This window comes from Trypanosoma theileri (genome assembly GCF_002087225.1).
Source record: "Trypanosoma theileri isolate Edinburgh chromosome Unknown TM35_Tth_14_V1, whole genome shotgun sequence".
NCBI classification, from domain to species: domain Eukaryota; phylum Euglenozoa; class Kinetoplastea; order Trypanosomatida; family Trypanosomatidae; genus Trypanosoma; species Trypanosoma theileri.
Genome location: NW_021639856.1, coordinates 291842 through 318372, shown reverse-complemented (window position 1 = coordinate 318372; position 26531 = coordinate 291842). Strand labels below are relative to the sequence as shown.

The window sequence follows — 26531 nt, the reverse complement described above, 5'->3', positions numbered from 1 at the left end:
TACTTGTTCATCTTCTGATTCCCAGGCATTCTCTTCCTTTGGCTTTGGGAAACAAAAAGAAAAACAAAATAAATTAAAAAAAAAAAGAAATAAATAAAAAATAAATAAAAAACGCCATGACAACAACAACGACAGCAACAACAACAACAACTTGGGATGATTGTTTAGGGGAGAGTGATTCCTGGCTTCTGCGGCCGCTGCAGGAGTATTTACATTACAATTCCCCGCTCCCTGTCCAACAGGCGGTTGTGCCTACTGTTCAACGTGCTCTTCTCAGTGGACTCCCAATGGATGTTTGCCTCACCGCCCCAACAGGAAGTGGAAAGACTTTATGTTATTTACTTCCCATGCTGCGGCTCGTGGCGGAGTGTAAGAAGGGAGTAGATCACACACGACTGCGGGCATTGATATTAGTGCCTACCAAAGCTCTTGGCATTCAGGTGTATAGGGAATTACAACAACTCACACGTGGAACTTCCATCGCCGTGGTCTCTCTATGTAAAGAGAATAGTGTGAAGGAGGAGGCAGAGGCACTTGTGCGTACGGCTGCTGTTCTGTCTAACACCACTGCATCGCGTCATTCACTACTAGGAGGGGAGAGAAATGAGGAGAATAATAATAATAATAATAATAATAATGAGAAAAAGAGAGGAGAAGGTAGTCTCGCTGTAGCAAGTTCCTCGCAGTTGTGTTACTACTCACGCGCTGATATTGTCATTGCAACCCCGCAGAGACTTTTACGTCATTTGGATGGCACGGCTGGATTGTCTCTTGCCGATCTTCGTCTTCTTGTCATTGATGAGGCGGATCAAGTCCTTGCTGGTAATTTTGCAAACTTTGTCGCCAAGGTAGTAGAACGATTTGAAGAGGAACAACTAACTCGGTTAACAGAGAAAAGCAATACACGACGACTAATGCATCTCACATATAGTCTACATAAAATGTTGTGCTCGGCAACACTTTCTTCTCATGTGGCTCGAGTATCAGAAGTTCGACTACGTAATTGCCGACACTTTGCTTTGGATACCTTTGGTAGTGATATTAGCCGTGAAGATGAGGGAGAACCACTCCAGCTACAATCTCTTGAGAATAAGAGTAAGAAAGTAAAAGGGAAAAAGCGCGGTGGAGCAGCAGGAAATAATAATAATAATGATGATGATGATGATGATGATGAAAACGATGAGAATAATGATCCAGCTGGGGCTTTGCCTATTTCACGACAGCAGCTTGTTCACACATCATTTGCTCTTCCTCCAAGACTGCAGGAACACGTAGTTTTTGTGGAAGATTGGTACCGCCACGCGGTTTTGTTAAAACTTATTCGGTCAATTATTGCTAAACAAAGAGGGGAGAAACTTGAAGCAACTCCACTAAATGAAAAGAAAGAAGAAGAAGAAGAAAAGGAGGAAAAGGAAAAGGAACAGCTTAAAGATTCTGCTGATAGTTTATTGAAGAGCGGCAATGGAACCAACAGTGATGATGATGAGGATGAGGATGAAGAGGATGATGATAAGGAGCACGCGGATGCGGAGTTTCGTGCTCTTGGGCACCGCCGACGCCGAAGACAACAAAACAACTGCACTTCTACCACACACTTTCATCCCAACACTACTACTACTGATAATACTAATAATAATAATAATAATAATAATAATAATAATAATAATAATAATAATAATAATACTAGTATTAGAATTAGTAGTACTAACAATCCTAACAGTACATCCACAGGTGAGTACCCGTCCTGCGATGATGATGCTGGTGAACGTATTCTTATCTTCTGCCGCTCTGCTGAGGAGGCACGTGTGATGGGTCACTTTCTTCTCTCTGCTGGTGTGCGGGCGACGGAGTTCACAACTCTCACCACAGAAAGTGAACGACGACGGGCTTTATTGAAATCCTCTCCGGATGCCTGTGTAGTCGCCTCTGATGCGTTAATGCGTGGTGTGGATGTTCCTAATGTTGGTCATGTTATCATGTATCACCCACCAGAGACTCTCTCACAGTATGTTCATCGTGCTGGCCGTACTGCACGGGCCATGCGAGCAGGACATCTACACATGTTACTACAGAAGAATGGACCAAGTGGAACTCAACGTGATGGTGAAGTGGCGGTGTTTAAGGCTCTCAGTGCCACTATTGCAAGAACACAGCCTGTGCGATATGAAAGACACTTCTTTATGTTTGATCGCCCTCCAACGAGTACTTCACTCACAAGTACAACGACAACTACCGGTAGCTGTAGTAGTAATAATAATAATAATAATAATAATAACAACAATAATGATAAGAGTGAAATCACTACAACAGACAAGACACAATTGTTAGTGGAGGAAGCCAATGAATTGCTAAAGAAAACACAGGCAAGACTAGCAGGTCACTGGACTTCAGCGCTTGAGAGTAATAAAAAGAATACAACATCGGATAAGATGGTACGTACCCCGCGTACTGGAAAGAATGGTAATGAACCCCCTACCAAGAAGGAAAGAAGGTAAATGAAAAGAGCAAAAAGGCAAAAAAAAAAAGAGGGGAAAGAAAAGGAAAATTATAATATTATTGCTCATATGAGCATGGGGCCGTGCACGTACACATATATCTATTTAATATAATTTAGCGTATATACCGAAATAAAAAAAGAGATTTGTTCAGTTTTCTGGTTTTTTTTTCGTGTAATTTGTTTTGAACAAATTCTCTTACTTTACGACTCTCTTTCTCTTTCAGTCTGTGTGCATGAGAGAGGAGTGAGAGAGATAAAGAAAAAGAAAGAGAAAGAAAGAAAGAAGATATGGAAAGGGGGTTTGTACTCTCTTTTCTTTTTCTCTCCGTTACTTCTATTCAATTTTTATTTCTGTGTATATATGTGTGTGTTTTTTGGCTCTTCTTTTCTTTATGAAGACATTGGTAGGGAAACATGTTCCTCCACTTTCTTCCCTATAAAAAAAAAAAAAAATGCGTTTAAATCCAAACAGAAAAAAAAAATGTAAGGCCTTCTGAAGCCCACCTGCTAAAAGAAAGAAAAAAGAAAAAAAAAAGTAGAGTGGAGCAGCAGTAGTAACATTAGCAGTGACTATCACTACTATTATTGTTATTCCCTCTATTATTAAAAGGTGGAAATGTGTCATTTTTTTTTTTTGTGTGTTTGTTGGTTGTTGTTGTTTCTTCTTTATTAGACTGCAGCAGGGGTTTAGTATGCAACCAGTGGAAACAAGTATTGAAAGAAAACTAGATAAAATTTAGACACCTATGTGTATTTTCTCTTTCTTTCTCTTCTCTCTTTTTCTTTATTTAATTTCATTATGGAGAAAGAGCAAGTGGTTGAATTGATTTTTTTTTTGATTCCCATTGTCCTTAAGGTTCGTTAGTTGTTGGTCGTTGTAGTTGTTGTTGAAGTTGTTTCTTTGTGTTTGTGTGTAAATATATACATATATATACATATTTACTCTGGATTTATCTTTTCTAGGCCATGGGTGGGGCAAAGAAGAAGGCCGCAGTGCCCATTAAGAAGGAGAGTAAATACAAGATCCCCTCACGTTTTGATTGTCCATTGTGTGATGCGAAGAACTCTATCGCCGTGCGACTCATTCGCAATACTGGATCTGCCAAACTACACTGCCGCTCCTGCCGTGCGGGTGCTGGTAAAGAGTACCCACTCCTCCCACTAGAAAAAGCAGTGGATGTCTTTTTCCGTTTTCGCGAAGAGTTAATGCAGCAGGATCGGGAATTCCTGCATGAACATAATATTGAGACGGATGATATGACTACGAAAACAGGTTTGGTCCAACTCATTCCAAAGGCTGCAGTGCCAGCAGCCGCAGCGGCGGGATCTCGTGGGGAGAATACAGCTGGTAGAGTAGATACCATGCAACGAATTGAATTTGAGGATGAGGATGACGGCTCGCATTTCTTTACACCCGCTGTTGCCGCAGATGATGAAGACGATGGTGACTTTGCTTTTTAAGCATTACTACTTTTAAAATAGTGAGAAACTTCATGATGGAATTTTTTTAGAGAAGTTATCTAAAGCTTGGAGTGAGAGGAAGAGAGAGAAAAAGAGAGAGAGAGAGAGAGAGAAAGAGAGACAGAAAAAAAAAAAAAGGTACAACAAATGTCCGTTTAATTAGAAATGGTATACCTTTATGTTTCTTGCATGATGCGTGCGATTCGCATCCATTATTATTATTATTTATACTTGTTGTCACTATTTGCTCTGCTTGCTTCTCTTTCCTCTTCATCAACAGAAAAGAAGAAGAAGGGGTAATCCGTGCGTGTATATATATATACCATATATACATAACTGATGAACTCTGGAGAAGGCAGTAATGCAAATGGCGGTGGGTCATCAACCTCAGCCCCACGTCTCTCCCGCAACAGCCGTTCATTTATGCATAAAAAATTACAAAAAGGATCAAAGAAGGAAGATGGTGAGAAAAACAAGTATCAGAAGGCAGCAGCAGCTAAATATCAGCGTTCACTGCAGTGTCTTACAACCTTTGACTGTCCTGTTTGTCGCATGTCGAACAGTGTGCGGGTTGATTTAAATACAAAAGAACGAGAAGCTGTTGTTCGCTGTACATATTGTATGTCTCTACGACCACGACCAGTTGATTTACCATATCCGTATACTACACCATTTGTACCAAAACTTGAGAACCGCGCAGATGTATTTTTCAAGTTCAATGAACTCTACCGTGGAATAGAGAAGAAGGTGCATTCTAGTGTTAATAATATCCCAACTACCGGTGAGGGAAATGATGATGATGATGATGAGGTTCTTGACAGTGGAGTCTACACTGGTGATGGGGTATTGGCTATTTCTTCCAATATTTTGGCGACAGCGGCTTCTACTTCGGCTCCAGAGAATATGGGTGATAAAATGGCCGAAGCAGAGATGAATAAAGATGGAGAGGAAAAAGAAGAAGAAGAAGAGGCGGAAGAGAAGGATGATGAAGGTGAAGTGGCGGATGTGCATGCTTTTTTTGGTGATAGTGATGAAGATTGAGGTGGTTTTTTATTTGATGTTTCTTCTGATCTGGTTTGGTGTCTTTAACAGCGTTAGTGCTGATACACTGCAGTTTAAAAACTGAGGGTCTTTTCTTGCCTCTCTGTGTCTGTTAAACAATGTGCAGAATATCACATGGGAAACTGCAATAATCCCTTTTTGAGAAGGTACTGTAAAGCAATCCCTCTATGTTTTTTTTTTTCTTTCTTTTTCCTCTTTTTTTTTGGATTCTTTCTTTCTTTATTTCTTTCTGTTGTCCTTCTTCTTTTTCCTCTCCATACTCCATTTCCTCTTTTCTTATTCCTTTTTTTTTTTATTTTTGTGGTATGATTGTGTATAATCTGTACTGTAGTTGTGGTACTGAAGAGGAAGAAGAAGAAGAGTTTAGATCTAATGAGACCGCGTGGTGGAGGCCCTTGCCGCAGGAGTATTTGGTTCTCTTGTGATCTTCGAGGAATAACACCGCAGTTCTACTCTCGACACTTTAGCACCTCATCTACTCGTCTCGCACTTGAACGGGTTGAAGTAGCACACTCTCAGTCCTACGCGCGGCGGGGAGTTACAGTAGGTTTTACATCCTTCTCTGGTTCTGCTACCGCTGGGGGAAGTGTTGATAATAACCTTAGTAGTAGTAGTAGTAGTAGTAGTGCTAATGCTAGTTTTTCCTCTTCGTTGTCATCATCATCTTCTTCTTCTTCTGGTAATGGTGGAGATGTACTCGGCAATTATGTGAGTTTTATCGCGGATGATGCCACAGCACCGGCGGCGACAAAAGAAAATGGTGCACAACCCATGCGTTCATTACGAAGTCCTGCTGCTGCAGAGAGTTTATTCTTTAAGGATGAGGCGAAGAATTACTGCCGTCTATGTATGGAAGAGACGCAGGTTCCGGCGAAAACACACATTACAACCCCTTATCGTGCAAGTCATACAAATCATACTTGTCGTGAGGTTGTTCTTGATAGTTTGGCGTTATTAGCGATACGTGGATATCCAATTGATGATATTTACCTTGTTTGGTCTGATATTCTTTATCATGAACCAATGTTTCGGCGTATTCCTGAGTTGGTATCACCACGTTGGAGTATTACTCAACGTAGTGAAATGTTAAGTAAACTATTATCATTATTGAAGGATTTAAACGTAATTGATATTTCACTTGCAGCGCAAGCCCCAGATACGTTTGATAATATGGCGCAGCAGGTACATCATCGTCGTCGTGTCGCATTTGAGCGACTTGAGTACATTGGAGATAATTCATGGGGTAATCATCTTTCCAATCGTATGATGATTTTATTCCCTGATAGACAATGGACTTATAGTCAAAATTCCTACGCTTTTAATTGTTTTCGTGATGCATGTGAAATGAATGTAACACTTGAGTTTATGTTCGATACACTTCGGGTGAGTGATCTTCTTCCACGTGGAGTACGTGAGAAACTTGGCACCGGTAAAATCAAAGCTGATGTAGTAGAAGCTGTAATTGGTGAATTGCACGTCACCTTGTGGGGATTGGAACCACATTTATATGATTCTGCTAGTTTTGTAGAAGTGAATGGTGTGGGTGAGGCTCGACTCTCTGCTCTTGTGCAGCACTGTTTAACGGAGATTTATGATCTTATTCTTCTTTCATATGTGCGGGAACTAAGTGGGTCGGCGGTGCCACTTGCGAAGGAAATTGCCGCTTCTCGTCTCTGGGCCCCTGCCGCCCCACCCCTCCGCCGAGTGAAGACGCACCGAAGACAATCCACCACTTCTTCTCTCAATACAAATGGAACGGCCGCGGCTTCTCTCAATCAAACCGTGGATGGAGTGATCCCGCGATCGCTGGTGGCTGGGCGACTACTTCCACCGCTGGCGGGACTCTTCACAAGAGAAACCCCCCGACCAACAATTGTGCCGCACCCTCTGCGGGCCATTGGCACAGCTGCAGCCATGGATGAAACTGTCTGTGTACACACGGGCAGGGATGTGTTTGCTCGATTTGTGGATAGTTTTGCACGTCTTGGTCTTCTGGACGAACGACTGGCGGTGACGATGGATGTACGACAGACACGCGATGTACGTTTCGCATTCATGAAAAGACAATTAGTGCCTTCACTGCCGATGGAATTAGATATGGAGGAGGACCTATCATCATCATCTTCATTATTATCATCCACAACAACAGCAGCAGCAGTTGGAGGAGATGTGGGGACAACCACAACATCAACAAAAACGATAGTAGGAGAGGGAAACAGTACAAATAACTTGATGCTACCAGAACCGGTGTTGGAATTGGAAGAGGTATATTTTCGAGACATTTATTTTGATCTTGCTCCTCTTCCACTTTCTGTTTCTGAAGTTCATCCTGACAATTTGGATCGTAATTCCGTAAGCAAAGTTGTCATTGCCTCACCAGATAAAGGGAGGAAAGAGTCAAAAATAAGTTATGAGGCACAACTAGGAATGGCAGTGTCTCTTATTTATCCACCACTGTATGATACACCAACACATGCGGCGGAAAATCCAACGACGAAGAGTGGTCGTGTTTGTATTTTTGCACCTTCTGTATATGTCCCAGTAGGAACTAAACCACCTTCTGCAGGTGTGGTAACCGATAAAAATCTTCACTTTGGTGAATTTGCTTTCCTAAATGTCTGTGTGGGTGTTGAAGCACAATCAAAAGCCTCAAATGAAGAGAAGGATAATAATAGCAGTAGTAGTAATAATACTAGTAATAGTCATAGCAGTACCAGTGGGGATCCTATCGGTGAAGTTAAGATATCTAGCGAGTCGAGTGCAACGACACGTAATGACAATGATAATGATAAGAATGATGATATTCACAGAGGAGGGGATGCCCAGGCAGGAGAAGATATTGATTCTGCTACTACTATTCCTGTTGGTGAAAAGGAGGGAGAAAAGAATAAACTTGAAAGTTCTACTGATGAGTTGCGGCGGCGAGCACAAGAAAAATGGAGTTGTGAAAATCCATACTTTGTCCCCAGGCGATCCCTACCTTCACATACCACTACCGTGTAGGGAAATAGGTAAGGGATGAAAGAACTCAAAAAAAAGAAAAAAAAAGATGGAGAAGGAAAAAATTCCTTTTTTTTTTTTTTGTGTGTGTGTGTTTGTACAGATGAGAGAGGTGTGATACACATTTGGTCGTTTGAAATAAACTGTCTGAAAAGGAAGTCACATACGTAAAGAATATAATAAACTAATATTCTGTGGTTTTTTTTTTTATTATCTTATTTTGGAAGGGTGCTTGTATATTTTACTTAATTGTATTACTTTCTCTTTGTTTTTTTGTTTTTGTTTTGTTTACTTTTTTCTTTTCTTTTCTTTTTTTTATTCCTTGTTTAACTTTTTTTTTTTGTTTTTATTCTGTGGGTGTGTACGTTGTTTACATACGTAACACTAATTTATAAATAAATAATAATAAAGAGTGACGGAAACAGAAAAAAAAGGAGGTATCGTAAAATTTTCTTTTCTCTCATATTGGTGACTGTTGGTACCCAGCCCCCAGGGAAGAGTGTTAAGGAAAGAGAAAAAAATAAGTTGATTATATATATATATTATTAAATCCAGTATATAAAAATAAAAATTATATTAGTTAGTTTTTCCTGCTATGCCAAAAAAAGAATCTTCTGAGGTAATTGTGGAATTAGATCCCAAAATTGTTTATTTTACCTTTTCTCGTATCCGTGGTGTTTTCTCCTGTGGTCGAACGATTGCCAGTACACGTGATCAATTTCTTCGCCATGAACTCACCCCACACGATTTACCTCTTCTCTCTGTTCTCACAGATGGGGCTGGGAATTACTACAGTCAAAACAATAGACGTCTCTATCTCTACAAGGAACTCTGCTCGCTTGGACTCCTGCAAACCGTCCCTGTGCGGCTGCGGGCCCTTCCCGATACTCGACGCATGCGAGAGAAATATACACCGGAGAAGTGTTCATTACATGCAACGCTGAAACGTGAAGGCATCATAACCTCGTCGTCATCATCCTCATCAATGGGGCAAAAACAAAAAATAAATAGTGAAGAGGAAGATGACGAAGAAGAAGAAGAAGAGGAGGAAGAGGAGAAAAAAGAAAAAGTGCATGAAAACGCGACTAATAAAATAGTGACCAAAAGAATGGTGGATGTACCTTCGTCAAATGATGAGAATAACGCAAAGAAGCCTTTAATATCGTATAATGAGGATAATAATAATAATAATAATAATAATAATAATAATAAGCACGCTAATAAGAAGGGAAAGAAGAAACAGCAGCGGGAACAACAGAATCAGAAACGTGATGGTGGTTGGCAGCCAAAAACGTTGGAGGAAGAACTTCGTGAGCTTGGAGTGTAATGAATATATCTATTTATATATATACATATATATATTTTTTTCTTTAAAAAATTGTACACATATACTTGAGATATTTTTGGATTTAGTGTTTATAATGTTTAACACTGTGCCTCTTCACTATGTTACCCGTTGATACATTTTTTTTTCTTCTTGCTAATATTTATGTTTTATTATTGCTATTAATATTGCTGCTCTTAAGTAAATATATTTTTTTTTTTTATTTCTTTATACATTCTTCTTGTTGTTGGTTGTAGGAGAGAAACCGAAAGAAAGAAGGTTGAGGGGAAGGCAGTATAAGTGTGTGCAGTGTCATGTCTGTACGCCGCGGCCAATTGTCCTCTTCCTCGTCGTCCTCTTTAACGCGTCGCCGATCAACAAATAAGAAATCTGTGAGTGATATCATTAATGAACAGTTTGCAAATGAGGATGGACGATTTGGTGAAACTGATGCTTGGGACGATGTAGGCGGTGATGGACCGCACATCGATGATTACCGCGACGACGGTAGTGGTGGTGATGATGATGAGGGTAATAATAGTTATCTTCATCAGTATGAAACATTACCAGCGGCAAAGCGGAAGAAGACAGAAGGAATTCAACAAAAACGACAAGCAGAAGAAAAGAAAAATAAAAAATTACGTCGTCGTGGTCCATTGGATTCCTCACTCTCTACAGGCGAGTATGCAGCAACACCAGTAGATGTGGAAGCTGCAATGGATGGAATATTTGGTGCACTGGAGATGAATGATGATGAAGATTATGATGAGGATTTTGATTATAATGATTATGATGATGAGGATGATGCAGACTTCTCAGATATGCAGAAGGATAGTAAAGGCAGTCGTAAGAAAGGTGGGCAAGATTATGATTATGATTATGATGATGAAGATTATGAAGAAGAAGATGCGGCCGATGATAAAGCAGAAACTTCTCATGGGAAAAAACGCAAACGCACGAGTGGTGGTAAACCAGAAACCGAAGAAGAATACATTGCATGGCTGGAGGCTCGACAAGCCAAGAAACAAGCCCTTCGACGCTCTCTTGGTGGAGATGCTGAGGGGGATATTCTTGAGCAGCTGGAGTCCTTGCGGAATGTTCAAATGGAATTGCTGGCGAAAGAGGCCGTGGAGGGTAGTGAAGATGATCCACGCGCTAAAGAACGTCAACGGGCACAAGCCGCCGTTCGTCATTATGTGATGGTGTACTCTCAACTCTTACGTGTACGTTTGAAATTGCAGCCGATCGTGGCTCGTGCGGTGGCTTTTCCACAATATTATGCCCTTCCAGACTTTTTGGAGAGTGATGAGGGCGAAATTCATACAGGAGTGAATGAGGTTGTAGATTCACTGGAATCGTTACTCACTACTTTCTATGCCCTCGCTAAAGATGGTAAGGAATCTAAAGAAAAACAGAAATCAAAGGATGAAAAACATACAAATGCTCCTAATTTTAAAGAGATAAATGCCTCTCACAGACGTATGATGAAAGATGTGGATGAGTGTATTGAATACTGGGGAGCTAAACTTGTACAACCCAACAGTGTGAAGTTACGTACTATTTCTCAACCATTATTACAACAAATTCGTGCTATTCTTGAAGGTAAAGCGCGACTTCGTGCGAAAGTGCAAAAGAATCGATCGCATGTTGCCATTCTGGCTCACCCTGAGCACTACCAAGCCACCGTCTCAGCTGAAGGAAAATCAGCACGCGCTCTTCATATCGCAGAAGGCGATAATGATGATGAAATTTACGATGATGCAGAGTTCCTGCGAGAAGTGGTAAAACGTGGTGGAATGGCACGATTACAACAGGAACAACAACAACAATTCCTGGAGGAACAGGAGTCTTTGCGTGCGAGTGCGGTTCCATCTAAGCGTGGGTTTCATCGATTAACGAAAGGTAAGTCGGTGAATTATGAACCCCGACCAAAGTTAGTGGGCTTCCTAATGCCTGTACCATATACATACAGCGAACAACATGAGGTGATGGTGAAATCACTCTTTCAATAGTATTTTGAAATAGTACCGTTAACCATATATATATATATGTTTATGTGTGTCTTGGTGGTGGAAAAAGGAAGAGAGGAATGGAATAGGTCTCTTGTTCTTTAGAATCCTCACATAAAATGTGTTTTGGTGTCACGTACATTAAAAAAGAAAGAAAAAAAGAAAAAAGAAAAATGTCCACAACGAAACGAAAGAAATGAAGGACTGAATGCATATGTGTGTGTGTATGTGTGCATGAGCTCGATTAAATGAATGATTGATTGAAAAGGAAATGAGAAAAGAATGAAAAATAAACGCCGATGCAGAGAGTGGATAGGTCTAATACCGGTGTACATAAACCTTTTTTTTTCTATTTGTTGTTATTATTATTGTTGTTTGATTGATTGTTTGTTTTTCTATGTATGTATGTATGTATGTATGTATGTATGTATGTGTATTCTAACTCAGACTCTTTTTTTTTCTTTGTTTTGCTTTTTCCTCTTTCCCTTCAGTGTGTTTGTTTTCGTTGAGTAACTACATAGAGAGAGAGTGTGTGAGAGATAAATAAAAGAGCGCGTAGGAGGAGCAACGGCAACAACGACGGGTGTGTGTGTAGAGGGAGAGAGAGAGAGAGAGAGAGAGAAAGAAATAAAAGAGTGAAGTCAATATTCATATGGACGAGGCGCTCCTCACACTTCTTAACAGCAGTAAAGCGGAGTTAAGTACATGTTCCACGGCCAAGCAAAATGTGACACAGACATTTATCTCAGAACTCTGCACAGTGATTGGGATTAAAGATGAGATGAGTCCTTCAGAAAAACAGAAATGTATACGTGCGGCTGTAGATTCTTTTCTTTTAGACGCAACACCTACACCATTGGAAAATTTTATGATGCGTATAGTGACTCTACTACACTGTTATACTGTCCTTACATCTCATGAGAGTAGTGGATCTCATTTACCAGAAGGTGTGAAGGCGGCAGCGATAGCCCTCTCGAGTGGAATATTTTCTCAAGATTTACGTCTCATCTCTATTGTGGATAGTGATAGTAATGGTAAGGATAAGGATAAAGATACCGGGAATGTTGTGTCTGTGAATAGTGAGAAGAGTGATAAAGAGAAGATGATAGCAGAACAATATCCTTTTTGGTTCTGTTTTCTTTGTGTGTTTTTGCAGCAATTGTCAGCACGAGGGGGTGACTTTAGTGCATGGTTGCAGTTCTTTCGTGAGTGTTCGGTACAGTCTCAGGCGTTCAATACCGGAAAGGATTCTACAAGAGAAGGAAATGAAGTTAATAATAATAATAATAATAATAATAATAATAATAATAATAATAATAATGAGAATAGCAGTAAGAATGAGCAAGTTGCTATGGCTGCTTGGGGAACAATATCGCAGGAGACATTTAATGCTACGATAGCCCGAACTCGATTTCGCCGAACAGCTATTCTTTGTAAATCCTTCTGTCCACATATTGTCGCCCAAGCTCCAGGCACAACATATCAATTATTGTTTATCTTACATACATTCATGTCAAAGTGGGAGGAACTAGGGCATCAACGCGAGAAACACATTATATCATCATCCTTTACCCTACAAGAGAAGGCAGCAGCGGCAGAAGAAAAAGAAAAAGAAAAAGAAGAAAAACTTCTAAAAGAATATAGTGAACAACTTGGATTTGTACTTGGGGAAGGTCAAGTACATACATTCCTATTAGTGACGGTGATTGGAGCAGTGTTGAGTGCTAGTTATATTTTACCAAAACGTGGGGAAACCTCCCGGTGGTCACACCCACCTCGTGCCACCTTCTCTACACAAACAGAGAAATTATGGCGGTATATACATTTTCCGCCTATTGGTCGATTACTGGAACGTCTACACATTAAACCTTTTCTCGCTGTACATCTCTTTACATTTTGTATGCAACTTCGTATTGGTCTCTCCCCAACCCATCACGCCGATGGAAGACAGAGATTAGCTCTTTGTTTATATTTAACAGAAGTATGTAATTTACGCACAGCATTTGTTATTTATCATTTTGCTGTTGCATGTCCATCCGGTATGCAGGAGGCAGCAGAACCATCATCAACACTTCCCGGTGCTGCACTTGCCTCACTTACGGCGGCACTGGATCACTATGTGAAAGAGGCACGTAGTGAACTTATTTTTACCGCAGTTGAAGCAGGAAACGTACGACGGCGACAACAGCGGTACAATTCACGTACCGCTATTGCTAATAATAATAATAATACCAATAACAATAATAATAGTATTATCAATAACACTAATGAAGATGATGAACCTATTCCAGTGAATGGAGAAATGACCGGACCACGTTTTGCTAAAATGGTATTTCCCGTTGCCTGTCCAACGTGGAGCCAATATCTTTTAGATGATAAGCAACAAGCAACTCCTTCTACTTCTTCTACTACTACTACTACTACTACTACTACTACTACTCACAATACTAATAATAATACCGCTGCTAGTACTTCTACTAGTAAACCATCTGTTGGTACGGTAGGTGCAAATAGCAAGCAAACCGCATCCCTACAACATGTGACCCCGTGTCGGTTTGTAATGGAACTCTTAAACATGGGACTCCCTGGTATCGCTGCAACTACGATTATACAGTTTCAAACAGAAATGGGAGTGAATGTCTGTCTTGTTCCTTCTTTAGTGATGCCCGGTGGTGGTGGTAGTATTGCTAGTAATGTTGTGAAGCGTGTGGAAGTTATTTTAAATGAAATAGAAGAACGATCGGGAACAGGGAATGGGGGAGAAGGAGAAAAAAGAGGTGAACTTTCAGCTCCTCTTCGGGAACTGGAAACATACTATCCATTACTTTCAGCTGTTAATGCTTATTTGGCATCACAGACTTTTCTTTGTAACTTGGTGGAAGGGTTAACAAAGGAATGTGGTAAACTCCTGCGTTCTGTAAGGTCTGAGTTAAAACAACAGCAGCAACTACAAGAACAAGAAGCTAATGGGAATGAAAATGAAGAAAAAGAAAATGGTAATGATGGGGTAAACAAAAGTAATACTATAGATTATGCTTTATTGTGCAGGAATGCACTTGGTTTAGCAGAACGTTATCTTATTAATGTAGTGATGCCATGTATACGTGTTATTTCTCCTTCGCCTGCTCTCTACGATCGTGTTTTACTGCTTCTAACACTCATGAAAGAAGAAGCGCCATCTGTGCGTTTTGGTACAAATCCCGTTGAGTTCCTACATACAGATATATGGTTAAAGTTTCTCTTGCAATCACCACATCCTTCTTCATCATCTAATGGTAATAATAATAATAATAATAATTCTCTTTCTCTACCGTTTCATCGAGCTCCACATGATATACTCCGTTCTAAAGAACTTGCAGCACTTTTTACGCAATCATTAAAACGTATGACAGAGGCTAATGTAGATCGCTACAGAAGTCTCTTACAACCAATGATCTACGCTAATCCCCTACTGGTGGGGGAGAAACTTTTTCAGCAAGCGGTTGGATACAATAATAATTTTCTACGTATTCATACTCGATTACTTAAAGGTGCCCCTGCAGCTGTGCTTACACTTATTACTCATGAAGGTTTACTCTTAATGAGGCATTATGCTGAACAAGAGAGACTAGGAGACACAGATGCCAGTCGTGTTGGACACATTGCAACATTTCTTGCTGTTCTTTGGCGTGATAATCCACGTAGTTTTGATGGTGCGTTATTATTAAGAGCTGCGGAGTATGCATTGCGGCGAGAGGCACGTGCGTCTATTGTATTTGGCCTTGAGTTGTTGCAAGCGGTTCTGCGTGGTTTGCTTGATCACACCCCTGAGCATGAGGAACAGTATAGTGGAGCGCAGGTGCGGGCCTTGGTTTCCCCGGCATCTACACAGTGGTTTGCAAAGGGCGCCGGGGAGTCTTTTCGCCGTGGGCGGTGGAGTTCCACCTTCACTCCGGCTGTGCGGGCCGCTGCGGCTGCTATGCTGCGGCGCACACTGCAGGAAAACTGTGTTATTCCTATCCAAAGAGATGAATGGGAAGTAGAGGAGGAGGAGGAAGAAGAAGAAGCGAATAATAATAATAATAATAATAATAATAATAATAATAATAATAATAATAATAATAGGGAAGAAGAAAAGGAAATGAATAATCATGTAGAAGAGAATAGTGGGGTGGTGGAGTTTACACTTGGTCAAGCCCTGTTGTTGCATTTGTGTCGGTTGCACAGCAGGATCTACACTGCCCAGGCGGATCTCGCAGGAACGATGCAACTCGTCTTGTTAACATGTGCAAGAGACTACAATGTTATTAATGACTTATTACTAACGTTGGAAACACTACTGCCGCAAGGGCCACCGGCGAATGAAATTTTTATGGTGGCGATGCCACATGTCGCTCTTCGTCTTACAGCCCGTTTTGCTGCGAAGGAAGTTAAACGTACATTGTCTGATGAACAGAAGGCTTCAACTATTGATGCTATATTTACTGTAATGCCATCCGATGTAGATGCTTATGTGAAGAGTTTACCAGGTTTTAAAGCTATTGATGGGGCTATTCCCTTTGCGTTTCTACAAAAACTATCGCATTACACCGCCGCACACTTTGTATTTGATGATACTCCATATACGGTAGCTATGAGGGAAATTAATTACTTCTTTAATCACGCTACCGCCCTCTTAAAAGCTGCAGCTGCTTCTAATAATAATAATAATAATAATAATAATAACAGCAGTACCATTATGTCTAGAGATCCATCTGTTCGCTGGCTGCAGGAACAGACACGACAAGTGCGTCTTGAGAAGGAGGCTCATAGAAAACTTTACCAGCAGTGTGAAGAGGCGAGGTCTGTATTATTAAATGATGTACTTAACAGTGGTGTACTGAATGAACCTGTTGCCTTTGCAACCTCATATCTTCTCCCACGGGCTCTATTAAGTCTAGAAGACACTTTCTTTGTTTACTACTTCCTCAAGTGGTTACTTGATGCTACAAAGAAAACAAATAATGGTACCACAGACAATCATAAATATGTTATGGATGTGATATTTTCATTAGTGACAGCCGCCATGACATTCTTTGTGGGTCTCACAGATGGGGAATGTAAACGTTTGGGTTTTCTTTTGAGTTTACTCCTCACGGCATTACATGATAAGGTGTTAAGTATACCAATACTCTCCTCTGGCGAAAAAGATGCGGCAGCAACAACAGCCACAACAATAACAACAACAACAGGAAGTGGTGGGGCAACAGATGCATCTACACATAGTGGTTCAATAGCCGCCTCATCGGCAAATTTTTCTACAGAAGTATTAATGTCATTTTTAGAGCCAAAACCACGACCTTTAATGAATATTTTAGCCTCACATGCAACACCAGAAGAAGAGGAAGAAGAAAAAGAAAAAGAAGCAACTAGTGATAATGTGGGTAATAACATGAAAGGAAAAGAAGAAGATGAATTCGCTCTTGTACCCGTCTATTCCGTACAACTTGAGGCTTGTCTTTGCAGAGCTATTGTACAACTTCTATTACATCAGAAAGATATTCCATTTCTACACCGAAATGTTTTTCTTGTATTAGAACGTCTCACACGAAATACACCCGCTTTTCCTGAAACCTTGTGTGCAACGGAATGGCTCATTACTGCGGTGACTCCACATGCAGTACGCAGTTCATCCTGTTATGCCTCAGCCACAGCTGTTTTAAAAACATTGTATGATAATAGAGAACAAAAGAAGACTATGTTAGTGGCAACACTTCCATCTATGGGAGTGAATCCCATACTGAAATGGCAACAACAGAAGAATCAGAAAAGTGAAGTGGAGAAGCGAATGGAGGCGTGGAGAAAGTTGTGGAAAACGCGGGAAGCTTATATACGGGCTCTTTTAGCTTTGGATATTGCAGCTGCTAAGAGGGAGATGCAATCGGAGAAGCTTCTTACCGATGGTGTGGAAGTGGAAGGAGCAGCCGTTAATGAAAGCGAAAATGATAATGATGACAGAGCTGCAGAAGAATTCCATGAAACCGCAGTAGTTGAAGAAGAAGAGGATGATGATGTTGAAGAAGATGAAGAACGTGGTGAAAGTGAGGATAATGATGTAGCTGAAGAAGATGAAGATGAAGAGGATGAAGAAGAGGCGCCAATGGATGATGATGATGATGATGGTAGTACACATAGCTTTCGTTTGAGTGAAGATCGTAGTGGTAATGAAGGTGGAATGTATAATGAGGAATGTCAACAGCAACAAAATGATCACGATGATGTTGATAAGGACACTCACAAGAATACTATCATTCCCCTTGACACCTTACCACAAGAGAAAGAGGAACAGGAATTGAAGAGTAGTAATAAAAGAAAACGTGAGGAAGATGATGTTACTTGTGATGATCCTCCCGAGAGGGTACCACGACTGGAAGAAGAAGAAGAAAGAGAAGAAAAAGAAGAAAAGGTAAAAGATTCTCAGTGATAGAATTTGTGAAGTCCGCCCCTGTGATGATCCTTTTCAACAGATCTGTGAATCTGTGTTTGATTGGATATTCTCTCCCTCTCTCTCTCTCTCTCCCCCCATCTCTCTTTGTAATGATAGAGAGAGATGGGGTTGAATGGAGGTAGTTGGTGGACGAGAGAGTGAACAAGAGCAAATGAAAGTATAATTTATTGTCTGAGATTTTGCAATTTTTCTATCACAGGCTGCAGCTTATGCTACAATGAAATACATCATACAATGTATGGATATATATATATATATATATTAAATTGAACATGAGGGAAACCAGACCCATTATATATAGTTTTTTTTTATTATTCTTTGTTTTATTTCTTCTTTTTATTTATTTAATTATTTATTTATTTTATTTATTTGTTGACTATCTTTCTTTGAATAAAGACGAGTGGATTGAAATACACCATCGAGTGGAGCTGTGGGCAAGAATATATTAACACAAACTCCAAAAAAAAAAAAAAGGAATAACTGAAATGCAAACAACACTTAACTTCCGGTTCCCCAGTCAACGACAACGGCAACAACGTGATGTGGCGGTGCGTATGCTTGTACCAATGCTGGAACAGCGGCCGATGGCAACAGCAAACTTTCTCTTCATGTGTACAAGCGAAGTGCCGTCGAGTGATGTCTTGTCTGCCCTCGGTGTTCCATCAACACGAATGACGACATTGTCAGTGGAGGCACTAAGCAATTCTGGGCTAAAACCATTTGCCGAGAGCTCTGTTGTGCGTATTGAAAAGGATATAATGGTAGAGATTGGAAGCAGTACAACAAAGACTATCTTTGGTGGATTTATTGAAGATGAACCATTGAAGGATGAATCACAGAAACAACAAGAAAAAGAACAACAACTTCGTGCCGGTACAGTTCTTATTGGAAATGTTGGAATGCCAAATTCTAATGCGAGTCGTTACTATATTCTTCTTCAAGATATAAAAGAACCTGCACAACGAGAGGAGTTAGGCATTTATCAATCTATAGGCCATATCACGACTGGTTTAAATGAACTGCGAGAGGCGTGTGCGACAGCAGTCGTGCATTCACGCACACTTACACCCCAACCGCCAGTGAAATTGTGGGTCTCTGATGTACATGTGGATTACCGTCAATCCTCAAAAGGAAGAAATGCGGCCGCAGGTGAAAAGCCCACACGAACAGCAGGAATATCAACCGTACGTATGGCTGGCCGTGTGCGTGGTCGTGAGGAAACAGAGGCGGAGGATGCGGAAATGGATCAATCCATGGAGGCCAATGGTGGTTTCTTTCACCTCACCCGCAGTTATCCAGCTCCACAGAATAATAATAATAATAAAGGTTTGGGGCCGCAGGCAAAGCGTCTTCGCTCCGAGCGTCTCACAGCAGCAGCAGATGGTGAGAATACATTAACAGGCATCACCGCATTGCCTCCAGTGGAGGGTCAACCATTTGACTTTTTTGCCGCCCAAGAGGAGGTGTTTCTTACGGATGTTGGTATGATTAAAGAGACACAAACATTACGGAGAAATCGTCACGGTAAACAACCGCAGAAGATGAGACCGAAACATGAAAAGGCAAATCAACTTGTAATGACGGGTAACAGTAAAGGAGCGCGTATAGCTTCTACAGGCACAAAGAAAACTTTGCGCCGACGATACTAAAAAAAAAGAAAAAAAGAAGAAAAAAAGAATTTTTTTTGTATTAGTTCACATGTGAAAAAACAAAAAAAAAAGGTATACTGTATAGGATGATCTTGTCTTTATGTATAAAGTAATAACTAGTGATTAAGTTCTCTTTTTTTTTATTTATTTTCATTTTTTTTCTTCTGCACTCTTAATTTTTTATTACCGCACCCACAACGTTAACTAAAGAAAGAAAAAAGAGAGGAATACAGAGAAGAAGTAGGTGTGAGTAGCACACAAGGTGGTAAGCTTACCCAAGCTCTGTGGAAAACGGGGGAAGGAAAAATAAAAAAAAAAACAATCTGAAAAGAACAGAGTTTACCAAAAAAAAAAAAAAAAAGAATAAAAGAATAAAAAACATCGTCTGGTAGAAGTTTTGGAATCACATCAGCATCTCAAAATATACATATATACATTTAAAACAAAAAAGAAAAGAAAGAAGAAAAGAAAATCTATTATGTTACGGTACCGCAGTGGTATTGTAAGGGAGTTCACAGCTCAAGGCATCGGCGCGTGGTGGTCTTTCACTGGCCGTTATCAACAGCAATATCATCAGCAAGTGTATTTATCAGCAATCCTTGCTGGAAACACTGTACGGAATTCATCCACACATCCAGTGGCCTTCAGTGATGAAAATAACTATGACACCAATGAAAAAAGCGAAGAGAGTAAAACTAATAATACTAATAATATAAAAAGTAACGTACGAAGACGAGAATCCCATCTTAGTCGACTTGCTGTTGTACGGCCGGATTTAATAGATGAATGGGTGCCTGAACTAAATGATGTGGATGTAAGTTCAGTCCCTTCTAGCAGTTCCATCACCGTCTGGTGGCGATGTGCGGCCTGTGGGGAAAACTATCAAGCAACCGTGAGAGATCGTGCGGTTGTTGATAAGGGTTGTCCACACTGCTCTTCCATTCAGCAACAACAACAAACAGTGGGAAATGATACTACAACTGAAAGTATGGGAAAAATAATAAAAGAAGATGCATCTACACCATCGCTTGCAGAGACGCATCCTACACTTGCCAGTCGTTGGGATTATGAAAAGAATGGATTTCTTAAACCAACAGATGTGACAAGCACAAGTGAACTTAATGTTTGGTGGCGACCTGCAGAAGGACGACCATCACATGAACGCTCTTTTCGTCGTCCTGTACACGCCTTTGTGGAGATTCCCTATAGTGTGGAAGAGCAGCGGGAGGCACAGGCCGCATTAGAGCTTGATATTCTTCAACAAATACGACGTGCTGCGAAGATTGAAGAAGCACGTGAACAGGATACTTTTCCCGCTGCTGCACATCTCTTGGATGATCTTGTTACTAAACGTTCTGCTAACACTTCTGCAAATACAGAGACTTCTTCCTCCTCTCCATTGTATGGAAAGGGGCATCGGAATCATGAACATACATTACAGGAAGAGGAACTTGTAGGAGATGATGTTCATCGTGCTATTGAGATGTGGGAAAAGAATCTTGATGTTAAACTAGATCCATCGTATCGACCAGTTTTCTATTTCACAGAGGCCTGTGATGGGGCTGGAGTCTCACGTGATGAGGTTCTCACTACATATGATCGCTTTGTGGCTTGGCATAAACGTCAAAAAGGTGAAAAGAAAAGTGATAGCAGTACAGATAATGATAATAATGATAACCTTCCATGTGTTCTAACAGACCCAGATTGGTTACAACACTTTACACTTAACGTGGAGGATGTTGTAAAAGATCGTTTCGCACCCACTGCACGTATTGTTCTCCCCGATATCACAACAACAACGGGTGTAAAAGAAAAACAAGAACAGGAAGAATTACGTGATGAGAATAATACAGCAGCAGCAGGAGGAGTAACTCGACGTCGTGTAGACTCTTTACCTCCTCCACCAGAGGAGTATGAAAGTGAGATTCGCACAACGTTTCCTTCTCGTAAGAACACATATCCACGCCGACCTCCCATGCCACCCAATCGCGAAGATGATATTACAGAAGGAGTACCGACAATGACGATGGAAAAAGAATACAAACAAAAACAACAACAAGGAGAGGAACATATTAAATCATCATCATCATCATCACAGAGTACATTAAGTGGGGAAAGAAAGAGTTCTACGCGTAAGGAGGCCCCTGCAGAGGCGGCCTTTGAAGTTGTTAGTCTCTCTGCTTCTCAGAGTCTCACACAGGAATACTCCACATCCACAAGTGATAAAAATACTCTCTTTGATGCGGAGGAAAAGGATCTCCATCTCCGCTCACTTCTCGGCCCAGCAGCACTGCAATCCATGACAGAGGAAGAAGCACGTGCTCTGCAGTATAATAGAGGAACACCGCGGCCACGACGAACAGGACGGTTTAGATTACGTCCACCTGTGGACACTAAAGTGCAAAGAACAGGTGGGCTTAAGGCTACATTAGGTGCGGCATCATCCTATCGCACAGATGAAGAAGAGCAACAACAACAACAACAACAACAACAAGTGATCCAAGCGCCTGGAGCTCCGAGAAAAGTGGCTCGACCAAAGAAGAAGCGTCAGGAATCGGATGACAACAGCAATAGTAGTAGTAATCATGCGGTATCGTCACAAGAGGGAAGTAGTTAAGGGGAATTGTAAGATTATAGAGATAAGGGAACCAGTAGCAGTAAGAGAAGCAACAATTCCCCTATCTTTTTAAATCCTATTTTGACCTCCATTTGCTTTCCTTTTTTTTTTCTTAATTTTTTCTCTTTCTCTACCTGTTTGATTTGGTTGGTTGGTTGGTTGGTTTCGCCTTTTGCGTTCACATTTCTTTTTTTTTTTTTCATTACAGCGCTTTGCTCCTTCTGTGCGGAAATATAATGGACAGTTGTGGTGGTGTGGGGAAGAGTAAACACACATTTGTTGAGAATTTCTCATACTCGTGAAAATGAGCAAAAACAGAAAAAAAAACGAAAAAAACAAAACCTCTGAATACTTTATATTTGTACAAATTTATTTGATTTTTCTCTATCATCATCATTTGAACTTTTTCTTTTTTTTTCTTCGTTCTCTTGTTTATGTACAGTTGTCCAACTAATAATAAGGAAAAAACAAAAGGGGACAAGGAAAGAAAAAAAAAAAAAACATTGACGGGAGGTAAGTAAAAGTTTTGTGGTTCTTAATTGAGTGGGGTAAAAAGGGGGAAAAGAAAAATAATAATAATAATAATAATAATAATAAATAATAATAATAATAATAATAATAATAATAATAATAATAATAATAGTTAAAGAGAGGGCAGTGTGGTGAGAAGAAAAATGGTTTCACCTGTCTCTGTTTGCTACCCCACATTAAGTTCCACAGGCTTTATCAATGGTAACAGTGATGAGAAGGGTGGAAGTAGAGAAGGTAACATCATACGACAACTTCCGCATATTGATTGGATTAAATTTGATCAACACAGTGATGTTATCCTTCGAAAATATGCGAAACTGCTTTTATCCGTTGAGAATGAAAAAGAGGTCTCTGATCCTACAGTAGTAAAATATTCCTCTAATCTGAAGAGAATGTCAAAGAAGAAAGTTGACAGCAGCAGTAGCAGTAGTGAAAGTGGTGAAAGTACAGAGTGCAATTCACTATCATCATTAACATTAACATCTTCACGATCTCCGGCATTACAAATAGCCGCTTTGCAGTTAGGATGGAGTGGTGTAAGGATGTTATTCCACTATATTGTGTATGTTGCCAGTGGAGAAACACCTCAACAACGTCAATGTTCTGCAGGTAGTAGTAATAATATCACGGAAAAGGTGGTTTCTTTAAGTACCACAGTATCCAGTATAAATGCTTTAACTTTTAAGGAAAAACTCCCATTAAGAATATTGGATGAAAAGATCATTTTGGATGATTCTATACGGCAACATCATCATCAACAACAACAATATAAACAACAACAATATAAACAACAACAAGAACGGAATCAGCAACACATAGTAGACACAACAGATGATGTGCGTGTAACTGACTTTACAATTGATGATTCCCATGATGGTGTTAATGATATGGCTAATGCTACGCTTCCTTCTGTTCTTTTCTCTATTCCAGATACAACAACAACGACGACGACAACCTTCACGCCTGGAGTTTCTGTTTCCCACACCACAGGAACGGAACCCGATGCCAACAAAGTGGATATCTCCGCAGGAATAGAGGAAGGAATGCATAATTTGCAGAGATTTTCCACAAAAACTGTTTTGGAACAAATTTGCTCCTTAGCCGCACACTTTGACTTGGAAGATGAGGATTTGGTACAACTCATGATATTACCTTTTGAAATAGCCCAACAGGTATTGGGTGATCGACTCATTTCTTTTGGGGATAACTTTCATTCTTCAAAGGGGGCTTCTGTTTCTTCTGTGTTACGTCCACTCTTTCGTAGTATGATTGTACCTATTCTACAGGGAATACGTTTAATTCTGCGAGAAAAGACCCCTCAAAGTATTCTTGTTGAGGATAATAATAGTAATAATAATCATCATGATCATAATGGTATCAACATTGGCAGCAACAACAACAACAAGAATAAGACTATTAAAACTGCAATAGAAGAACATTTGCCAAAGCGTAAATCAGAGCGGGGAAAGGCTTCAAAACGGTTACATAAAAATGTTCCAAATAATAATGGTGAAAGTGGAAGTAATAATAACAGTAGTAGTAATAATAATAATAATAATAATAAAAGTAACGGTGTTACCAAGGAGAATTTAATACCTTGGCAAACGGAGTTTTCCTCCATTGATAGTCCACATTTCTTTAGTGAAGTAAGTCCACGTTGCTGTGAATCACATCTCTTTCAATTACTTGGGGAGCAAAACTGTTCTATTATGCACTTTGCAATAAGCTCAAAACTCTGGAATAGGGTAAATTCATTAAAGGAAGCTGCTCACCTTGCGATGGAGAAAAGCTCAGAAGTCTTATGCCCATTACGTACTCGTTTCTTCTCCCTTAGAAGACAGTATATATACCTATATAGTCCTTTAGACAATATCAATCCAATCGCTATTCTTCCACTTTCTTTACCTAGTACTACTGTATTAGACAACACAAAAGTTCCATTTTTGGAGACTTTAAAAATCCCTCCTTCTGGGGAAACATTTCATGTTGAGCTAATTTCTGAAGAGAACACGAATATTACTATTGATACAGTTAGGACGATCAATAATATACTTATAGTTGATAATCATATATCTCATGTGAATACTGAATGGGATTCTTCCATTATGAAGAAGATTAAGGGTGAAATGCGGTTTGGCGTTTATGTACTGCGTCTCTTAGTAGGTGGTTGGGTACATCATTTCATTTTTCAGTTAGATATTCTTCGTAGTGTTTGGGCACATCGTCTGGATGTTGCCCATACAATGGGAATGTTTCCTAAAGCACCACCATCATCATCATTATTATTATTATCATCAACAACAACAACAACAAGAAGAACAACATCAACAACAAAGCAGTGTAAAGATACAAAATTATTACCCGTATGTTTTCCTGCATTTCTACGTGGACGTTTAGCATTAAGTTTTGGTCTTTCCGCCTTTACAACTGTACGTGTACTTGGCACTGGTACCTTTGGTCGAGTCTTACTGGTACGGCACAGCTTTACAGGTGGATTATATGCATTGAAGGTATTACGCAAAACTTCCTTTACTTCTTTACGGAATGTTGTGGAGGTGCGGCGTGAGCGGAGTATTTTAGATGGATTAAACTCTCCATACATTACACGTATTCACGCTACTTTTCAAACCGCCTCACGTGTGTATTTTCTTTTGGATTATTTACCTGGTGGGGAGTTATTACAACATACATGTCAATCCCCTAATCATCGCTTTGATGAAAATGTTGGACGTTTCTTTATTGCTGAACTTGCCATTGCGGTGGATCATCTTCAACAACATGGAATTGTCCATCGTGATATTAAAGGAGATAATTTAGTATTAGATGAAGATGGTCATGTTATCCTCACAGACTTTGGATTTGCCAAACATATATTAGATGAAACTGGTCAACCCATACGTCAACATATGTGTTGTGGCACGCTTGCCTATATTGCCCCAGAGATGTTGTATGATGTGAAAACTCGTGGATATGGATTTGAAGTGGATTGGTGGAGTTTGGGTGTTGTTTTATTTACACTTCTTACGGGTTTTTTCCCTTTTCTCCGCCCCACTCACCGGGAAACAGTGCAGGCCATTGTATCTCAACCCTTACAATTCCCGGAAGAGCCTTTACTCTCAGAAGAGGCAAAAGATATTCTCCAGCGGCTTATTCATAAAGATCCACAACGGCGAATTGCATCTTTACAGGCATTAAAACAACATGCGTTTTTTCGTGGATTTGATTGGAAGGCATGTGAAGAACGGCAAATGCCACCACCTTTGCGTCTCGCTATGAATGATGATAATGATAATGATAATGATGATGAAAAGGGAAAATCCGAAGGAACAACACCAGCGGCGGGAAAAGTATTAGTATCCAGTGATTCCGACTCGGATGATCGTTCTTCCTATACAGCTGCTTTTACAGAAGAGGAGGAGCAGATTAAATTAGCTCAACGTGTATATAGTAAGAATACAGCTCCTCTTGTGATTGAAGGAGAAAATGATTTATTTGGAGATTTTTACATCCAACAAGAAATGAATGGTAGTGCACGAGATGATGATAGTGACTTTGATTATACAATTCCTATGAATTGGGAAGCGGATACACAACCTCATAGACGACATGGTTTTACACTCATACCTGTAATGGCAACTTCACGTATTGCAATGCCTTCTGTTGGGGGTGAGATAATGGATGGTTTAGTGGGAGATTTCAATGAATCTGCATATCTTTCTATTGATAGTATGAACTTGGGGCGGGAAACTACACCCTCGTTACCTCGAATGTGTTCCCCTACTCCCTAGTCTTTAAAAAGGAAGATGCCTTGTTGTCTATCACGTGTATATATATATATATATATATATAAATATAGTTGAAGACGTTTTTCTTTTTTTCATTATTTTTATTTTTGTATTCCCAGGTACTTTTTTT

At 40.1% G+C, this 26531-nt stretch overlaps 10 protein-coding genes across 10 annotated transcripts; all 10 read left to right on the top strand.

Moving 5' to 3' along the window:
- Nucleotides 1–116: 116 nt before the first annotated feature.
- Nucleotides 117–2495, top strand: TM35_000142150 (ATP-dependent RNA helicase; the record flags this gene model as incomplete). Its single annotated transcript, XM_029025660.1, has 1 exon — nucleotides 117–2495. One exon carries the CDS (start codon nucleotides 117–119, stop codon nucleotides 2493–2495), a length of 2379 nt encoding a protein of 792 aa, XP_028883070.1.
- A 968-nt stretch (nucleotides 2496–3463) lies between these two features.
- Nucleotides 3464–3958, top strand: TM35_000142140 (uncharacterized protein; the record flags this gene model as incomplete). Its single annotated transcript, XM_029025659.1, has 1 exon — nucleotides 3464–3958. The coding sequence occupies one exon, from the start codon at nucleotides 3464–3466 to the stop codon at nucleotides 3956–3958; it is 495 nt and encodes a 164-aa protein (XP_028883069.1).
- Nucleotides 3959–4297: 339 nt separating this feature from the next.
- Nucleotides 4298–4999, top strand: TM35_000142130 (RNA editing complex protein MP90; the record flags this gene model as incomplete). The annotated part of the gene is made up of 1 exon (XM_029025658.1): nucleotides 4298–4999. One exon carries the CDS (start codon nucleotides 4298–4300, stop codon nucleotides 4997–4999), a length of 702 nt encoding a protein of 233 aa, XP_028883068.1.
- A 393-nt stretch (nucleotides 5000–5392) lies between these two features.
- TM35_000142120 (RNA editing complex protein MP90) lies at nucleotides 5393–8023 on the top strand (the record flags this gene model as incomplete). Its single annotated transcript, XM_029025657.1, has 1 exon — nucleotides 5393–8023. The coding sequence occupies one exon, from the start codon at nucleotides 5393–5395 to the stop codon at nucleotides 8021–8023; it is 2631 nt and encodes an 876-aa protein (XP_028883067.1).
- Nucleotides 8024–8615: 592 nt separating this feature from the next.
- On the top strand, nucleotides 8616–9347 carry TM35_000142110 (uncharacterized protein; the record flags this gene model as incomplete). Its single annotated transcript, XM_029025656.1, has 1 exon — nucleotides 8616–9347. One exon carries the CDS (start codon nucleotides 8616–8618, stop codon nucleotides 9345–9347), a length of 732 nt encoding a protein of 243 aa, XP_028883066.1.
- A 311-nt stretch (nucleotides 9348–9658) lies between these two features.
- TM35_000142100 (protein AATF/BFR2) lies at nucleotides 9659–11356 on the top strand (the record flags this gene model as incomplete). The annotated part of the gene is made up of 1 exon (XM_029025655.1): nucleotides 9659–11356. One exon carries the CDS (start codon nucleotides 9659–9661, stop codon nucleotides 11354–11356), a length of 1698 nt encoding a protein of 565 aa, XP_028883065.1.
- Nucleotides 11357–12005: 649 nt separating this feature from the next.
- Nucleotides 12006–17795, top strand: TM35_000142090 (putative helicase; the record flags this gene model as incomplete). Its single annotated transcript, XM_029025654.1, has 1 exon — nucleotides 12006–17795. One exon carries the CDS (start codon nucleotides 12006–12008, stop codon nucleotides 17793–17795), a length of 5790 nt encoding a protein of 1929 aa, XP_028883064.1.
- A 509-nt stretch (nucleotides 17796–18304) lies between these two features.
- TM35_000142080 (uncharacterized protein) lies at nucleotides 18305–19468 on the top strand (the record flags this gene model as incomplete). The annotated part of the gene is made up of 1 exon (XM_029025653.1): nucleotides 18305–19468. One exon carries the CDS (start codon nucleotides 18305–18307, stop codon nucleotides 19466–19468), a length of 1164 nt encoding a protein of 387 aa, XP_028883063.1.
- Nucleotides 19469–19946: 478 nt separating this feature from the next.
- TM35_000142070 (uncharacterized protein) lies at nucleotides 19947–22085 on the top strand (the record flags this gene model as incomplete). The annotated part of the gene is made up of 1 exon (XM_029025652.1): nucleotides 19947–22085. The coding sequence occupies one exon, from the start codon at nucleotides 19947–19949 to the stop codon at nucleotides 22083–22085; it is 2139 nt and encodes a 712-aa protein (XP_028883062.1).
- Nucleotides 22086–22759: 674 nt separating this feature from the next.
- TM35_000142060 (RAC-beta serine/threonine protein kinase) lies at nucleotides 22760–26404 on the top strand (the record flags this gene model as incomplete). The annotated part of the gene is made up of 1 exon (XM_029025651.1): nucleotides 22760–26404. One exon carries the CDS (start codon nucleotides 22760–22762, stop codon nucleotides 26402–26404), a length of 3645 nt encoding a protein of 1214 aa, XP_028883061.1.
- Nucleotides 26405–26531: the final 127 nt, after the last annotated feature.